Source organism: Limanda limanda, chromosome 10 (genome assembly GCF_963576545.1).
Source record: "Limanda limanda chromosome 10, fLimLim1.1, whole genome shotgun sequence".
Taxonomy (NCBI): Eukaryota; Metazoa; Chordata; class Actinopteri; order Pleuronectiformes; family Pleuronectidae; genus Limanda; species Limanda limanda.
The window spans coordinates 7,168,260-7,185,378 of record NC_083645.1 but is presented as its reverse complement, the minus strand read 5'-3'; the positions used below and the strand labels follow the sequence as shown (position 1 = coordinate 7,185,378).

The window sequence follows — 17,119 nt, the reverse complement described above, 5'->3', positions numbered from 1 at the left end:
TTGGAACAGGGATGATGGAATGACGATATGACCTCCAGCATTACCAGATAGGAAGTGTTAAAGTATCGTACAAGATGCTTAAAATTATCAGATTTTGGGGTAATTGTCGTACACAAGTCATATCCAAGAAATGATTAACCATACACAAACAATTAATACATTTGAACTCATATAAGGGAATAATACTTTCCTAGCAAAGGATTATGTGAACAAGTTTGGGCTAGGAAGACGTCACATAAGAAGAAAACAGCTGAATGATCATATACATCATCAACAAGCGTAAACACTTACATATATTAAACTGTTCTGATTATAATGTCAACGAAATGGTCCTCCTACACGTATTATTGGTTGTATATCGTACAACAACCACATATTAATGTAAATGGTCACAGTTATTGAAAAAAATCATTATGACGTGTCACAGGGGAGAAGTCAGGGGGGTAGTGGCCCCAGCTGAGATCTAATGGGCCTCTGCAGTTCCCCTGTCCTCTCAGGAGTGACTTACCAACAATACAATGAATATGATAATTTATTCCGATTTTTATTTTCTAAAAATTATTAGGTATACAATGTGAACAACGAATCATTAAAAAATTGGAGGAATAACTTTAAGGAATGACTTAAATGTGCATCTTACTGAATCGGGAGTTGTGCACAGATGCTGGACATATAATTGTCCCCTCTGTGTAAATTGTGGCCCCTTTATGTCCCCCTTAATATAGAAAAAATCATTGATCCACCACAGACAGGTAGATACTCCGGAATGTAATATTATGTAGTATATCTCCCACTCCCACCGGGTCCTGGATGCAGACCCTGGCTCAGACAGACTCCTGGCCCCGCCCCCGACACTGAAACTGTTACATGACAGATTGTTTCGTAACAGTTTGCCGAACTCACCCAATGAGAACAGCTGCTCGGAGTCACATGACACAACTTTTACGTAAGACTTTTTTTTCCTGCTGCGCTGCTCCATTGAGAATATCAGTGAGCCACTTCGTGGAGGACTCACGATCGCGCAGCCTGCTCACCAGTTCCCGGCAAAGGACACAGTCATGACTGGCAGCGGGGACACTTCATCCCAGGTGAGAGCATAGGCTGCACAGCACCTGCAGGGCATGGGCACGGAGAGCGACAGCATGCTGCAGCTCGCAGCCGAGGCGTTCCAGTCCAAGAACTTCGACCTGGCCGCGGACATCTACGAGTGCCAGCTCGCCGGTGTGGGAGATCCAGGGAGCCGACAGGACCTGATGGTGAAGCGGGGCGACGCGCTCGCTTTCGGGGGCAAATTCACCGAAGCTCTCGACTTGTACCGGCAAGCCTCCGAGACCGAGCGACTGAAGCCTGCCCAGCTGACCAACCTCATCGCGTACCTGTCGGGTAGCATCCGGAGGCAGGACGCGGGGGGCAGCCGGCGCAGCAGCGGAGGAGGAGGAGGAGGAGAGGAGGAGGCGGCGGCGGAGGCTCCTCCAGCTCCACCGGGGCGTGCAGCGGCTGCCGGGGCTACAGGTGGCGGGCAAGCGGACCTCTCCTGCCGGATATGTCTGAGCTTTCTGTTCGAGCCCGTGACTCTGCCGTGCGGACACAGCTTCTGCAAGAAGTGTGTGGAGAGGGAGACGAGGACGAAGGAGCGGCCGGTGGTGTGCAAGGAATGCGGGGACAGCTCCCCGGCGGAGGGGCACAGCTCCCGGATGAACGTGATGCTCAGCAGCCTGCTGGCCAAGTGGCGGCCCAGCCTGCAGCAGGCCGGCCGGCTGAGGCGGGAGGGCAACGGGCTGTACGCAGACAAGAAGATGGAAGCGGCGCTGGAGAAATACAACCAAGCCATCCTGATAGGTAGGACCCGGGGCCATGTTGTGTTAGTGACACACAAAGTTTTTTAACAGTGAGTAAAGATGGTTCCATGTGCTACTTTGTTTCCATGTTCCTGCCACACGACACCATGTGTGGCGACTTGTCGTGAGTCAGCAGCACACTGTTAGAACATGTGAGGGAGTTACGTGACTGTTCCGTGACGTGGGACGGCGGCTGTGTGGGGGGGCAGCAGCCGGGGCCCGCCGCCTCTGTGTTGGATAACAGGGGTTACGTATGGAGGCTGAGCCACTGGACTAAACATTGCGTAATCGCCCCCAGCTCCCTCATTGTGTAACGTCACACCATGGTTCAGACGAATGTGGATCAAGGGTATTACTGCAGGTCAGCTCGATGCGTGTGAATAGCTGCAGAGGTGCTGGTCTCAGGCAGACTGACCCATTGAAACCTCCAGACAGGGGTTAAAGCTCTAACTCATCTTATTGGCCCATTATTGATCAGGATTTATGTTCCAGAGGACTGTTTACTTTCTTAAAGATAAGAGACAGGCTGCTTTTGAGGATTGATGCGTTTGATTTAGAATCTAAAATGATAGATGGATGGACTTTATTGATCCCAAACTGGGAAATCCCTGTTACAGTTTAAGGGTAACAGGAACACACACTGGATAAATAATCTTTTACTTATTTAAGAGAGCCAACTCAAAGCTATCAATTGTGTATATACAACTTGTTAATTTGAATTCGTTACAATGTAAGTGTATTGTTAAAGTTTTCTTTAAAGTTATACAAAATGGATAAAGGATATGGGATTTATAAAATCGAAGAATATATATAGTGGATGGTGCTATGATTTTAACTACATTCCATTTCCCTGGGTTGAGGTCAACTGGGGTGTAGCACTGTTGGTGGACTGAGGAACTGCAGTCTCCACAGCCCCAGGCCCAGGTCTTTCAGGACTGAGATATTTGACCTGATCCCAATCGACTCTGTGCTGGTGCAGCTCAGTGGCTCTGCACAGGCCGGTTGTGTACGTTTACAGTTCCCCCCCCCCCCCCCCTTTCACTGACAGCTGCATTGTCTGAGAGGTGTACCGTGGTTTCCCTGGGCAGAACAGACAATAGAAGCCACAGTCTGAATTGCGTAGGGAGTTGTCAACCTAGCCAACATCTCTGTACGCAGAAGCCGGGGGAGTAGGGGGGGTGATTTATCTCCCAGCTGCTGCAGTGGAGCCTGCTCAGAGACCAACATTTTGCTGTTGTTGTGTAGTGGTGGCTCCCACAGTGATAGATAATGATCACCCTGGGCTGTTGTCCAGGTTCGGCTGTGAGGATGTTATTCAGAGGGATTCTGCATGTTTACCAAAGGTGCTTTAATAGATAATAATTAACAGAGAATGACAAAACTGTCTCGGTTTGGTTGGAGCCACTTCTGACCTTGTCTATTGCTAATATTTTGGTTATTAAGTAACAGCATAGAATACCTACTAATGTAAATAAAGACTTTGTACAAATTAATTTGCAAGCTGGGAAAAAAAACAGGTCTCATTTGTGCACCCTAATTAAAATATATTACTACCTGCATAGTGTTTGAACTGGTGTGGGGACTTGATTTGTTGGTTGGTTAAGGTTAGAGTTAGAGATGTCCACAATGAATGGAAGTCAATGCAAAGTCCTATTAAGGGTGTGTGTGTGTGTGTGTGTGTGTGTGTGTGTGTGTGTGTGTGTGTGTGTGTGTGTGTGTGTGTGTGTGTGTGTGTGTGTGTGTGTGTGTGTGTGTGTGTGTGTGTGTGTGTGTGTGTGTGTGTGTGTGTGTGTGTGTGTGTGTGTGTGTGTGTGTGTGTGTGTGTGTGTGTAAAATTCTCTCTCCTCCTAAGTTTCCATTTCTGTTTTTATTTCATTAAATGATTTACCACCTGTGTCTGTACAAAAGCCAGCTTCTGATTCCCATAGGGCTAACTGCGATATTTGCATAGGTTTCTATAGTTATGAAACTTGCAATGTGGGTGACCTTGATAGTGCTGCATGGTTTTGTAACGCAGCGTTTTTTTGTTTCATAACACATTGTGTAATTTGGAAGTTTTGTAATGTGGAAGCTGATCCAGTTGAAACAGTCCTCTTTTCATATAACTTGATATATAATATATTATGATATGATATCACCACCAATGGAAGCTTTTAAAGACGGTACAAAAAAATAATTCATTTATTGAGCCAAAGTACTTCCGGCCTCTCAGAAATGACATCCACTACAATTTTCTCCTTTTTTACATCTTTGTAAATTCAATACATCTGAGTTGTGGATAAATACATTTGAAATATTTATATATACATTTCCCCTTACATTTTATACATTTATGATTGACCAGAATTAAATATTTTCCATTAAATAATTATTATTTTGCTGATACTTTTCCTAATCTGTTCTTCAATCTCAAGTCCTGCATTCAACAATTATTTTCCTTATCTATTAATTATCTTGTAATTTTGTTTTTAAATACGATTAACTGATTCATTGTTTGTTACATACAAGCCAGTCTAACACTTGAAGACATTCACTTTATTTCTGCTTAAAAATAATATTGAATGATTTATCAACTATTCACTTAATGAATGAAAGTTTCAGTTATTTTCATCTAGTTAAAACCTTGAAAGATCTTGGTTTGATAATGTGTGATGGATTTTTCATTCCTGGGAAATGTCTTAGTTTACCTCCAGTCAGGAAATAATCTGTTTTCAAGCTCATTTGTTGAATATAGTTTCCAGTATCTTGTTGAGCATGCATTTGGAATTATCCCCTCACATATTATCATTTAGCCCCATGAAACAAAGTTTTGAGGGTTTAGTCATTTTTTATTAGACCTACTCAGTTCATTGTGGTCTGTTATATCTCGCAGTGGAATACCACTTGGTATCTGTGTCTTTCCACCTGGGATTACACACTTGTGCTCAATATAGGTTTTCAAAACAATTGCCTTGGTCACTGGCAAATTGCGATGGATTCTTTTTTACACTGCCTAAAGCTTTGTACTTAAACATATGATAAATGGATTAATTGAAAAAATATCCAACACATTAATTGATTGTGAGAAACTAACACAAACCAACCGACTACCTGTAACTAACTGTCTCGTCAATTTTTCCTCATCTCCTCCTCAGCACCCATGGACCACATACTGTTCAGTAATCGCTCCCAGATCAACTCTAGCCTGAAGCACTATGAAAAGGCTCTGAGAGACGCTGAGACTGCCTGCAGACTCAAGCCTCGCTGGTCCAAGGTACGGCGCAGGAAATTGTGGCTCTATTTGTCCAGCATACTAACATGTCTGTGATAAGGAGCTGATATAAGAAAAAACATTCCCCATCTTGTCAGTGAAGTAATGTCTTTCCCATCTGCCCACAGGGTCACGTCCGTAAGGCCCAGGCCCTGGTGTCGCTGGGTCGGGTGGAGGAAGCTCTGAGAGAGTACCTGGAGTGTTTGTCCATAGAGCCTGACTGCAGACTGGCAAAGATTGAGGCTCACAAGGTAAATCACACATTAGTGTAGTACAGGTGGGCACTAACTGGTCCATATGTCTTCCATTACAAAAATAAATTAATTAATAGATAAAAGTCATAATAAAATAATCATTTATGGTGCATTTCCAAGGACACCTTACAATACAGCATATTTAACACAAGAATAATGTAATGGTTTTGCTGCATGTCATATTTAGACATACTATAGGATGTTGTAAATCTATATACATTCATGTACATTGTATAAGAGGCAGCCTGCACACTGATCAGATATTATATACTTTGTACCTTTATAAAATAAATAATACTTTACTGAAGGGGAAAGATTGACTGGCAAATTAGTTTATGATACACATTGCGCTCCAGTCTCACTATTACAATAAGGGATTTTTCTCTGTAAATAAAACATGATACACTGCCTAGGGAATACTTGCATAATCATAAATGCACATCTCCTCTCAGCTCCTGAGTCATCTCCTGGCTCCAGTCACAGACCAGGTTCCTGAACACATCTCCGAATACTCCATCATAGGGTCTTCCAGAGCATACATCAAGAGCAGCTTCAGTGCTCCCTTCCAGGTAAGAGATGCCCTCCCCTTTGTTCGTCAGCCCAGTCAAAGTCAAGAAAGATATTGAATAGAAATGAGGTTTCATTATTGTCTTCTGTCGTCCTTTTCTTTCCCTCAGTCTCTTAGTCCCAGCTTGTTGTCTTCAGAGTCCAGACTCACCTCCACTCCTCCCGCCCTTCTGATGTCAGGGGGCAGAGTTCCCAGTTTCCTCTTAAAAAGAAAGCGAAGAAGCTCAGAGGAGAATCTGGAGGTTGAGGAGCGAGGACTAGAGAGGAACGACGAGCACAAGAGATGTAGATCTGGTGAGTTTTTGTTGGATATTGTACACAAATAGTGTACATGATGTACATGTACACGAGCACTTTCTTATGTTTTGTCTGTGGATGTCTCCATACAGAGGCGGTCACCGGCTCATCCAGCTGTGAGGTCTTGGACCCATCAGATGTGGAGTGTTCCCTTTGCATGAGGTACAGTTTGCTCTACAGCGACTTTCAGATGTATCGCAATACATGCGATAAATGTATAGGCAGTTGTGTAACATGTGCAGTAGTATTAAGCCCGTAATATTCAGATGCCCCTGTGGGACCAGACGATCCCAACAGGCAATATGGACTAGCTTTTTCTCAGTTCTTTAAAACATATATGGAAGTCTTCTTAAGCTGCTGAGGTTAACTCAATTTTCATGTAGGGACTTAAGCATTGATTATTAAAACTCAATATAGAGGTATAAAATACTTTTCCCCAATATATCTGCAAGATTTAAAACTCATGAAGAAACTTGTGTGTGTGTGTGTTTCCCACTTAGACTGTTCTATGAGCCTGTGACGACGCCATGCGGTCACACCTTCTGTCTTCAGTGTCTGAAGCGGTGTCTGGACCACAACCCGAAGTGTCCCCTCTGTAAAGAAGAGCTGTCCGAGGTAATACTCATCTATAGTTTTAATACAAATGTCATTTAGTGTGGTTTAAACTCAGCCCAGTAGGGATGCACTCTCGATACTGATTGCATGGCTAAACGTATCTGCCCTGGCAGAGTAACAATATCATCCGTGCTCTCTTTTTCCTGGAGTAAAAATTGCCTCACTGTGCAGAACATTTTTATATAAGGTAACGTGATGCCAGGGAGCCAAACTAAAGTTACTCAACAGATGCAACTGATAGTGGCAGTAATGATTTTATAATGACACAGATGAGTTTAATTAACATTGGTTACGTCCAACCGATACCTGCTCACAGTTTGAGTTCACCGTATCAGATTGATGCATCCAGAGTGACACACAGAATAATATGATACAGGACAAATATAGAGCAGGCCCTAACATGGCTGTCATTGAAGAATATGTGGACCAAATAAACATATTTCTATCATCTCTTTTCTTCCCAGTACCTGATCCAGAGGCAGTACTCTAAGACAGTACTAATGGAGAACCTAATATCGAAGTATCTTCCCTCCGAGCTCATGGAAAGACAGAAGATCCACCAGGAAGAGATGGCTGAGCTCTCCAAGTGAGTTTGTGTCCCAATATGCTCTTGTCCATCGTGTGATTACCACATCCTGCGTATAATTATTATTATTATTTTTGCTTTATTTTCTCTGTTTTCTCTGGTCATATCTATTCTTATCACAGATTATGACTTGTACCTGTCATAACACTCCCGATGTGAATATCTGCCCCCGTTTTATGACCTACTGACCTACATTAGATAACACACATATCTGACACACTGACCTGAGCGCACGTCATGTCACGTATCGAGTATCACTATCCTTGAGGCCAAGGCCAACTCAGGTCTCCAATAAATAACTTCTCTGAAACGGGAGCCAAAGTGATTCACCCTCACATTGGCCTCTCTTCTCACTGCTAACGGAATATCCTATTTCCCTGTATTCTGACCCTGCTAATGACTACATTAAACACATTCCCTCTCTTCTTTCCAGCCTTAACAAGAATGTGCCTATATTCGTGTGCACCATGGCCTTCCCCACTGTGCCGTGCCCTCTCCATATCTTCGAGCCTTGCTACAGACTGATGATTCGCCGATGCATGGAGACGGGAACAAACTGCTTCGGAATGTGTCTGGCAGACAACGTCAAAGGGTCAGTGCTCGGATAGTGACTGTGTGCACCCAATTAATGTGTCAGAGTGTATATATTATAGGAATATCGTATATATCTAGAAATGCAATATCCGGCTTCCTGTCTACAGGTTTGCAGAATACGGTTGCCTGTTGGAGATCCGCGACGTGAAGTTCTTCTCTGATGGTCGCTCAGTGGCAGACACCATTGGTAGACGGAGATTCAAAGTCATTCGGCACAGCGAGAGGGACGGATACAATACAGCTGATATAGAGTACCTGGAGGATGTTAAGGTAAGAGGGGGTGGGAGAGAAAGGACAGCTGGGAGAACTGGGAGTTGTAGTGGAGTTAGTCGACATCTAAGAAGGGCGGGGGTAAAGAGACATACCAGAAACTGTTCTTCTGTAACGCATAGGTTTTTTTTGTTTGTGTGTGTGCAGGTGGAGGGTGTAGCAGAACGAGAGCTGCAGTCTCTACATGATGCAGTGTACGACCAGGCCCTGGTGTGGGTCAACTCCCTGAAGGCAGAGCAGAAGGAACGCATTGAGGGACACTTTGGACCCATGCCTGAGAAAGACCCCGAACTTCAGGTACAACATACCCAGGCAAACACACACACACACACACACACACACACACACACACACACACACACACACACACACACACACACCCCTTAACCTTTACCATCACACACACACACACACCCCTTAACCTTTACCATCACACACACACACACACCCCTTAACCTTTACCATCACACACACACACACACCCCTTAACCTTTACCATCACACACACACACCCCTTAACCTTTACCATCACACACACACACCCCTTAACCTTTACCATCACACACACACACCCCTTAACCTTTACCATCACAATTAAATGCTTAACCTCAACCATTTAACCTTAACCTAATTCAAAATGTCACACGTACACACACACTCTTTTGTTACCTTCGTTGCTCAGGGCTGGAAGGACACATTACAATGTCCTCTTTTCTCTGTCTCTTTCAGGTCGGTCCCAATGGTCCTTCATGGTGCTGGTGGTTACTCGCCGTTCTTCCGTTAGAGGGCAGAGCCCAGCTGCCGTTTCTGGCCCTCACTTCTCTGAAAGATCGTCTCAGCGGGATCCGCAAGGTGCTGCTCTTCATGGCCCAGAGCAGGCACCGGTGATATGCCCCCCCACCCCCCACCCCGCAGCTGCAGTTGACCTGTTGTTCTTCCTTTTGATGCACAACAAAATTGACAATAGATGTTGTTGCACCCTTCCTGACGTGAAGCAACTTGTTTCAGAAAGCCACGCTGGATTTCATCTACACCTCAGCAGCAAAGATGAAATACATCTAATGGAACTGACCTCTTCCCAACATTAACTTCTCAACACATCGCAGAGTAAACTCAACTAAGGTGAAGACTTAAGCTACATTCAGACAGGAGAGGAATTACGTTGGAGAATCATCACCTTCTATTGTAACATTTGATGTCATTTGATGTCAATGCTAATGAAGATAAGTGTTTGTTTCTGTCCAACCTCCCTCGTTCAGCTCCAAGCTTTGGCGCTGAAATGTCTTCATCTGTCCTTGCTCCAGTGTTGCCTTCTGGCCCTCTTCCATTCTTTTTGTAGTTCTCTGCTCTTCCTGTTGCATACATGTTGTGTGTGGAATGGCACACCAAAAAAAGTCATAGTGCATCTTTGCATTCTTAAAAAATAGTGTCTATTCTGTAAAAAAGCGGAGCTGCCTCTCTCATCGTAGCTTCAAAGCAAAGATGAAGCAAAGTTCAGAATCAAAGTGTCTCCATCCTATATCTCTTTATATGCACATGTAAATTCTATAAAAGACCAAACTATGAATTTGCCTTTTTGTGTAAATACACTCACCACAGTTGAGTGACCAATTATGTTACAAGTGATTAGATAAGATTTTCTTCTTTGATTTCAAACTATTTGCTGATTGAAATCAATGTAAACTGGGTGCAGATATTTATAGTGCATCCTGTAACTTGAACAACTATTCATTTTTAACAGTCGTTCGGTCTGCTTCCCTTCCTTTCCTCTTCCATTTCGGTCTCTGTCTCTTTCAGCTGACAGTGGACTGAACCTTTACATCGATATGCTTCAAGGCTTTTGTTGTTGTGTTTTGTTCATCCAATTTTTTTCTTATTTGTTGGATTTTTTCCATTATTTATTTTTATTATTATTTATGCATGCAGTGACATTGTTTACATTTCACGGAGAGAGCTATTTTTTAACTTATCATTTGACCCAAACTTCAGCAATAGTGACCTGCTAACAGAAACACCCTTCACTCAATCCAGAAAGGGTAACAACATGGCTGACACTGACAACTGCACAGGGCACTGTGTATTTTTATTGGCCTGTCATAATCGGTGCTATGTTGACTTAAACATTTTGTATTCATTCGCTGTCTGCGGCCTCTTTCTGGCTGAGATATTTGTAAAGCCCACAATGCAGCAAGAAGTCCTGACCGGGACCGGGATTCCTGACAACTTAATATCCCTCAAGAGTATTTATTCAGTATTTATTCTGACTTATTTTGCACCACTTTAAGTAAGGGAATAGAAACAGTGCAGACAGGCTTCTGTGTATTTATTTCCTCCATGGCAGGAGTTGGAATATTTCTCTTTTGCATCTCCTCACAGGACAACATGACTGCTAACGATTTGCATTCATTAGAGTGTAACCGGTGCTACACTATTAGTAAAGGCTAGTGCCTTCACTTCACAGAAAAATGTAGTGTGGATATATTAAACGCCTAAAGTATATACATACCAGGTTCATTTTACCCTTCACATTGAAACTAGATTTTCACAGGAAGGAAATACTGTAAGTGGACTGAAAAAAAAGCAACATTTTTGTGAGGAAAAATGTGTTTAAAAATATTGAGGCCTTGCTGATGTCTGTGGCATAACTGTTTTTACACAGCAAATGGAAAAATGCAGAAGAATGTTGGGCTTTGTTTTATACATTTTTTTGATTTTATATGTTTCTATGTCAATCAGGTTCTCTGTATTTTATAATTTTCCTCATTCACTGGTGTATTTGCATCTCCTTATTTCATGTGATTGTACATGGAGCGACATGTGAAAGAATCCATATTTAGGATTTTCTTTTGAAAGGGCCGAAGCCATGTAATGAGGAGGAAAAATACAACAATCTGTTTATATTTACCCACAATAATTTGCTGACAGAATTAATGCATTTTATGAGTTTTTTTACTGCCATCAAATGGTGGCTATGTGGCACAGAATTAAACAGCAATACTTTATAATGTAAGCTTCCATTCTATATTTCTGTGTATTGAACAGAGTGGTAAATGCTGGTATTTGAAGAGAGATTTGCACAGAGAAACCCACTCTGTACGATATTACGTACAATGATGGCCTCAGTAGCATCGCTGCTATCATGATTCGATAACCATTAAGAAATTATAAATTAGCTCAGACTGGGCAGGAAAGGGAAACTATCAATAATCACACCTCAAGTATAACAGCATATCACATAAATAATTCAGAAAAGGAGGAGGATATGGTAAGCTATTACTTTCCAATTTGTGGCATGGAAATAATTTTAAGTTAGAACGACAGTATCAAAATGAGCTACGCCTAACAACTGCTTTGACGCAAAGGAATAGTTTGACATTTTGGGAAATTGGCCTTGTTGCTTTTTAGTCCAAAGCTAGATGTGGATATTATTTTTAGGTTTTGTGAGGATCAGTTGTCATTTGTGAGATTAGTTTTTGATGAGTTTGACAAACAAGCTGTAACATGTTTCTGTTGTTTTGGAGGTGCTGATCTTTAGATAGAGCCAATCTAACAGTTTCCCCTGATTCCACCCTCAATGCGAGTTGAAAGCTAACCTGCTGCTAGCCCTAGCTTCAAATTTAGCATACAAACATCAGAGTTGGATCAATCCTCTTAGCTCTTGACAAGGTGAATGAGTGTTTTCTTAAAACTGTCAAACTATGCTTTCATTACATACGTTTGACACTGGCAAACAACATACTTAGCTTCATCCGCTGCAACCTTGGGCGACTCCTAATAGCAGTAACTATTAATTTAGCTGCTATATTTATAATTTTTATTGTACTCTTTTTGTCACTGCTGAGATTCCATAGCCCCGAATGATTAAAACAGATTAGAAGATGCAACCAAGTTGGACTATAAATACATTGGGATTTGTCTCTGTGTCACCTACTGAATCCTTAAAGGTCAGGATTGATCTATAACCTGCTTTTACAGCTTGATGGTAACATTACATTTTGTGTAGCATTCAAAATTCCTGATAACTGTGATTAGGAAAAGAGCCACTGACAGAAATGTTTGTCCCGAGCCTTTTTATTTCTTTACCTACAGTTTGTATCTCTGACCATGACATTGCAGATGTAGAGGAAGTTTGATATTTTTTTACTTTTTTGCCGCCTAGCTATGCAACAGTTCACATCTTGACCTTTCAGAATTCAGCCGGTGACCTTTTGCAGAAGTGTAACTACCTCTGGTACCCTCTTTGAGCACTTACACATAGAGAGACACAATAATTATGCTTCCTGATTCTATTATTTTCTTGTTTAATCTGTGTTTGAAATGAAATTTCAGAGTCTCGAAATGTATATCATCACGTGTCCCATCAGTGCTCCAAAATGTACTTTTTGTTCAAATTTGTGCCTGTGTTAAAACGCACCATCGTAAACACCTCACATTTGTTAAAGAGATTATGTCCCTGGTCAGTTCAGTGAAGAGATTTCTTTGTGATGTGCTTGATGCTGATCCCAAATATTTTACGCGTTTGAAGAAGTGCACAATTTTTCTTCCCTTCCAATTTGAACAGCGTCTTAGAAACAGAGTCAAACAGAGTCGGATCCCTGGCTGAACCGCCGACTTCACATTCTTGCTCTGCTATTTGGCCTTAAACACTTCACATCTTTAAAAACCAAGCGCTTCTCACGTGTTCAAATATTTGCACTGACTTCAGTTACTAGATTGTCTGAATCTTAACTCCTGTAGAACTCCATGGCCTCTAAATGTGTCCGGGTGAATTCGCACAAGATGAATGTATGTCTCGACATCGTTCTGATGTTTTTTTGTACGTGTCTGCTTTTGATAGTTAGACTTTAGTATTCATTAACTTTGCAAAAGTGGAGTCTGAAGCTACGGCTTGTGAATAAACCAAAAGGATTGTGTTCATGATTCTCTATTGGATTATTGAATGCACCTGACTGGACTAGAATCTGAAGTCTCCTTTGTTTGTCTTCTTCAGGGTTTGGTGTGTGTTTCTAAAAGAGTGCTGCTTCAGATTACAGGTTACATCACTGAGATTGTGTTAAATAATTCACAATATGAGTCACATCCTTTATCTAATCTGATTCTTAAAAAAACACTGTCTGTAAGAGAGAAGCCAGATGAGTCAGCATTATGAATGATATTTAGTTAAAGCCTACAATTTAAGTGAATTTCATGCAAGAAAATTTATTTTTTATATCAGGACCATATGAAATGGGACAAGAGACAAGACTATATTACTGTTTTTCAAACTATTCTTTTATTAGTGTAATAATATTTTGTTTTATTTTAAAATTGACATATATATATATTTGCTGTGAGAAACTTTGAAAAAACAAATCCATCTGACATTATCACATAAATATTATAATCTGTTCTAACATTTCACTGAGGCGTAAGTTCTCTCTGTCACTTTAATATTTAAACTCAGTATAAACCTCAAGGTTTTGTATGGCTGCTTCATTATATGTAAATGACACAGTCTAAATTAAAAAATTAATTAACGATCTACTCACCACTATGCCAATTGATGGGCGGGTGAAGAAGAGTCCACAAAACACGTTTGGAGTTTTGTAGACTCTACAATCCAATAGAATATTGGTGATACATTTTTCAAAAGTAAAAAAACAACAATAAAAAAACATATGCCTCCATACTGCTCCTGTGGTGTCATCCAAGAGCCCGTAAGACCCTTGAAACTAGGTCAATTACACGTATAACTGATATCCTCTTGCGGAGCGCCATTAACACGTTGATCACACTGGACATTTAAACTAAAAACATGATAATAAGTGAATTTACATTTTTGGACTATCCCTTTAATATTTTGTGGATCTGAGCACTGTTCAGTATTTGCTTATATTGACTCTCCTGTCTATGGGACAGTGAATTTAAAGAGTTTGAATAATGTGGATGAAACTACAGGGAGAAAAGAGCAACTGCACCAAGGCCTAACAGTCGACTTAAATTCAATCAGGCTGCACTACATTTAACACATTCCTTGTGTTAGTAACCGACCTCTAAGTATGCCTGAGTATTCCTTTTGGAAATCTGTGAAAATGTGAAGATTTTGCAATGTTAAAGAATGTGATTGAAACATTCCAGATCCATGCTAAATTTTCTGGGTTCTTTTTGGGAATACTATATCTCTGTGATTGAAAGCCTGCTCAGGATTCTTTTGCATAATCCTGCTCAGAAACAAACAGACATAACCTCCTGGTTGAGGTAAAACAGAAATTAGAATGACACTCATTCCTCCACCAAGGATCAAGAGTCCCCTGAACTTCAATCACAAAATTTCACAAACTCATAGATATCAGTTAAAGCGCCTGAATTTTAAAAATCAGGATGAATTATTTCCTGGGGAAATGCTGAAAATGTGGCAACAACCAGTTATCGGTCTTGTGGTTTTTGCATAATCTTGGTTAAATACTAACTGACAAACAAATGGACAGGCAGAGGTAACACACATTTAAATCTGATTGAGGTTAATGAGCCCAGTGGCTCATAGGGTGTTTACAAGTTGGCAACATGACAAAAGTTGTTGCATTCCATAAGTAAATCCTGTAAATCCAGAAACTGGTCAGCTAAGCTAAGGTCTCAAACAAAGGATGTTAAGAGTGGAGTTCCTCACAGCAGAAGCTTGGCTGACTAAGATACTTTATGTTAAGAGGTTGTGGCCTAAACCTAAACCTATGTCTGATACGGTTGGCCCTAATGCCAATTAAACCAATGTGGGGCAAGAAAACATTCAACTGAATGAGAGAGTATATAGGGAAGAGCCACAGATGTACACAGATTCAAGCAGAGTTGGAGGAGAAAGAGGAGGAAAGCGTGTGTGTGTGTGTGTGTGTGTGTGTGTGTGTGTGTGTGTGTGTGTGTGTGCGTGTGTACATGTGTGCAAGCAAGAGTGAGAAGCTAAGAAAAGACAGCTGAAGGGAACAGAACTGACACTTAGAGAGAAAAACAAGCATACGACAGACACAGTGACTGTTTATAATGAAATGTTGCATGTGGACGTGAGGAGATTTCAAACCAGGGAAGGTGACGGCTTGTCTCCACACACTTGTACGTCTTGAATATGTTTGAGCTGTGCAATCGCAGTATAAATACACAGACCGTTAACGTTCAGCCCCATGGGAGGGATGCAGAGTGGGAGGGGGAAGCCGGACAGATAGGAAGCCACAGTTTATGCAAACGGCAATGGCAATGTAGACCACTGAGTCACAGTGAGACACTTAAAAATAGAAAACAAAAAAACGATTAGAGAAAGAGATGGATGGCAATTGTTGAACTACAGGTGTGAAAGAGCAGCATCTTTTCCCCCCGCTGTCTCGCTCTTTATTTATGGTTATGCAGCATAATTACACTGCAGATGATCAAATTTAGCTCACTGCAGTCACATAAGGACTCTGAGTGAGAGGTGTGAGGGCCTACTTATGCCAATCCTAGTGTCCCTAAATATAGAGACATAGGCAAGTTAATGAGACCAACATGCTGCGTTGTCTGGGAATTATCCTGTATAGGTCAATTATCACCATGGACTCATCCAGGTCAGCTTCCATGGTTGTTGGATAATCACTGAATGACAGAGCAGTATAAATCGAGATTTTATAAGTAACACAGACTGTGTTCAATTCTCCACTACTTCAACATCTCTATGCTCTATTCTGCAAATGTGACCTCATATCGCATGATGTCAACATTTTTATCAGCTGCACTATGACTGGGGCTTCTTGGATGTCAGGGTCAATCTGTGGGTAGACAGAAATATCTCAATAATCATTAGATTGATCGCTAAATACTGTAATTTGTCATCGAAAGCCATCCTCAGGTTAAATGTGTCATTCAATATTATTCTAACTTCAAAACTTAGTCAGCACATGGTCAAAGCATTCTGAGTTCATCTAAAAAAATAATTATATAATATTTGAAATTATATAATATTTGAAAACAATATTACAAAACTCAACAATACTTAATAAGAATCTGTGCACAAGTCAATACAGAGAGTAGTATTTCATGCAGAAGGTTGTCTGTGGGAGATTTCAAACGACGAGCATATAACTGCTGAGTTGGAGATGCAAGTGAGCTTTTTCCTTTTTTGAAATGAAAACACATTAAGCATGAACAAGGACAAGTAGCCAACTGTCCAGTCACAGCTTACGTATTTCCTGAAGTAATAGGCAGTACTTATCATCTCAGACACAAGCTAATGGCAGCAATCACACTGACCATAATCTTTAACAAGTATAGAATATGTTTTTGAAGCACCTTTAAGTGTGATGTGTTTGTGCAGCTTTTCCACATCATGAAACTTAAACTTAACAAATGTTTTGTGGCAGAATTAAGTCTTTTTAGTGGTTTTATACTCACCCCTCCTCCGGACAGAGAAGGGTTAATAACACACGTTGAACATTCTGTAATGTGTAATAGAAATATGTTCAGACATGGTAGTGGTTTGTAATGAAAGTTTTTTCAACACAGGATAACAAGAGCTGCAATTCCACAGCAAGAGCCCCCCCCCCTCTCCTTCCCTCGTCTTCTCACCTCTATGCTTCTGATCCTTGCCAAGTTGGTTGCTTATATAACCTGTAAATGAGAAGGTCAGCACCCAGCAGTCATCGCTATGGATACTTGGCATTGACACACAAACACAGACACACATTGTGCATCTTGGCTGGTTCCCTTTGCAGCCACATGTGTGTGTGTGATAGTGCATGTTTCAGAAGTAGGGCAGCAGCGGTGTTACCTAACTCACCCAGAAAAGACATCTGGGGAGTTTGAGCAGGCCTGATTACTGCTTCACACACACACACACGCGCACACACGCACA

The 17,119-nt window shown here is 41.4% G+C and overlaps 1 protein-coding gene across 1 annotated transcript; it reads left to right on the top strand.

Moving 5' to 3' along the window:
• Positions 1 to 979: 979 nt before the first annotated feature.
• Positions 980 to 13,231, top strand: LOC133011692 (LON peptidase N-terminal domain and RING finger protein 3-like). The gene is made up of 12 exons (XM_061079521.1): positions 980 to 1,839; positions 4,973 to 5,091; positions 5,217 to 5,339; positions 5,795 to 5,911; positions 6,020 to 6,203; positions 6,299 to 6,368; positions 6,707 to 6,821; positions 7,286 to 7,407; positions 7,841 to 7,999; positions 8,109 to 8,271; positions 8,419 to 8,568; positions 9,001 to 13,231. The coding sequence occupies exons 1-12, from the start codon at positions 1,122 to 1,124 to the stop codon at positions 9,157 to 9,159; spliced, it is 2,199 nt and encodes a 732-aa protein (XP_060935504.1). The 5' UTR covers positions 980 to 1,121; the 3' UTR covers positions 9,160 to 13,231.
• The last annotated feature ends 3,888 nt before the right edge of the window (positions 13,232 to 17,119 follow it).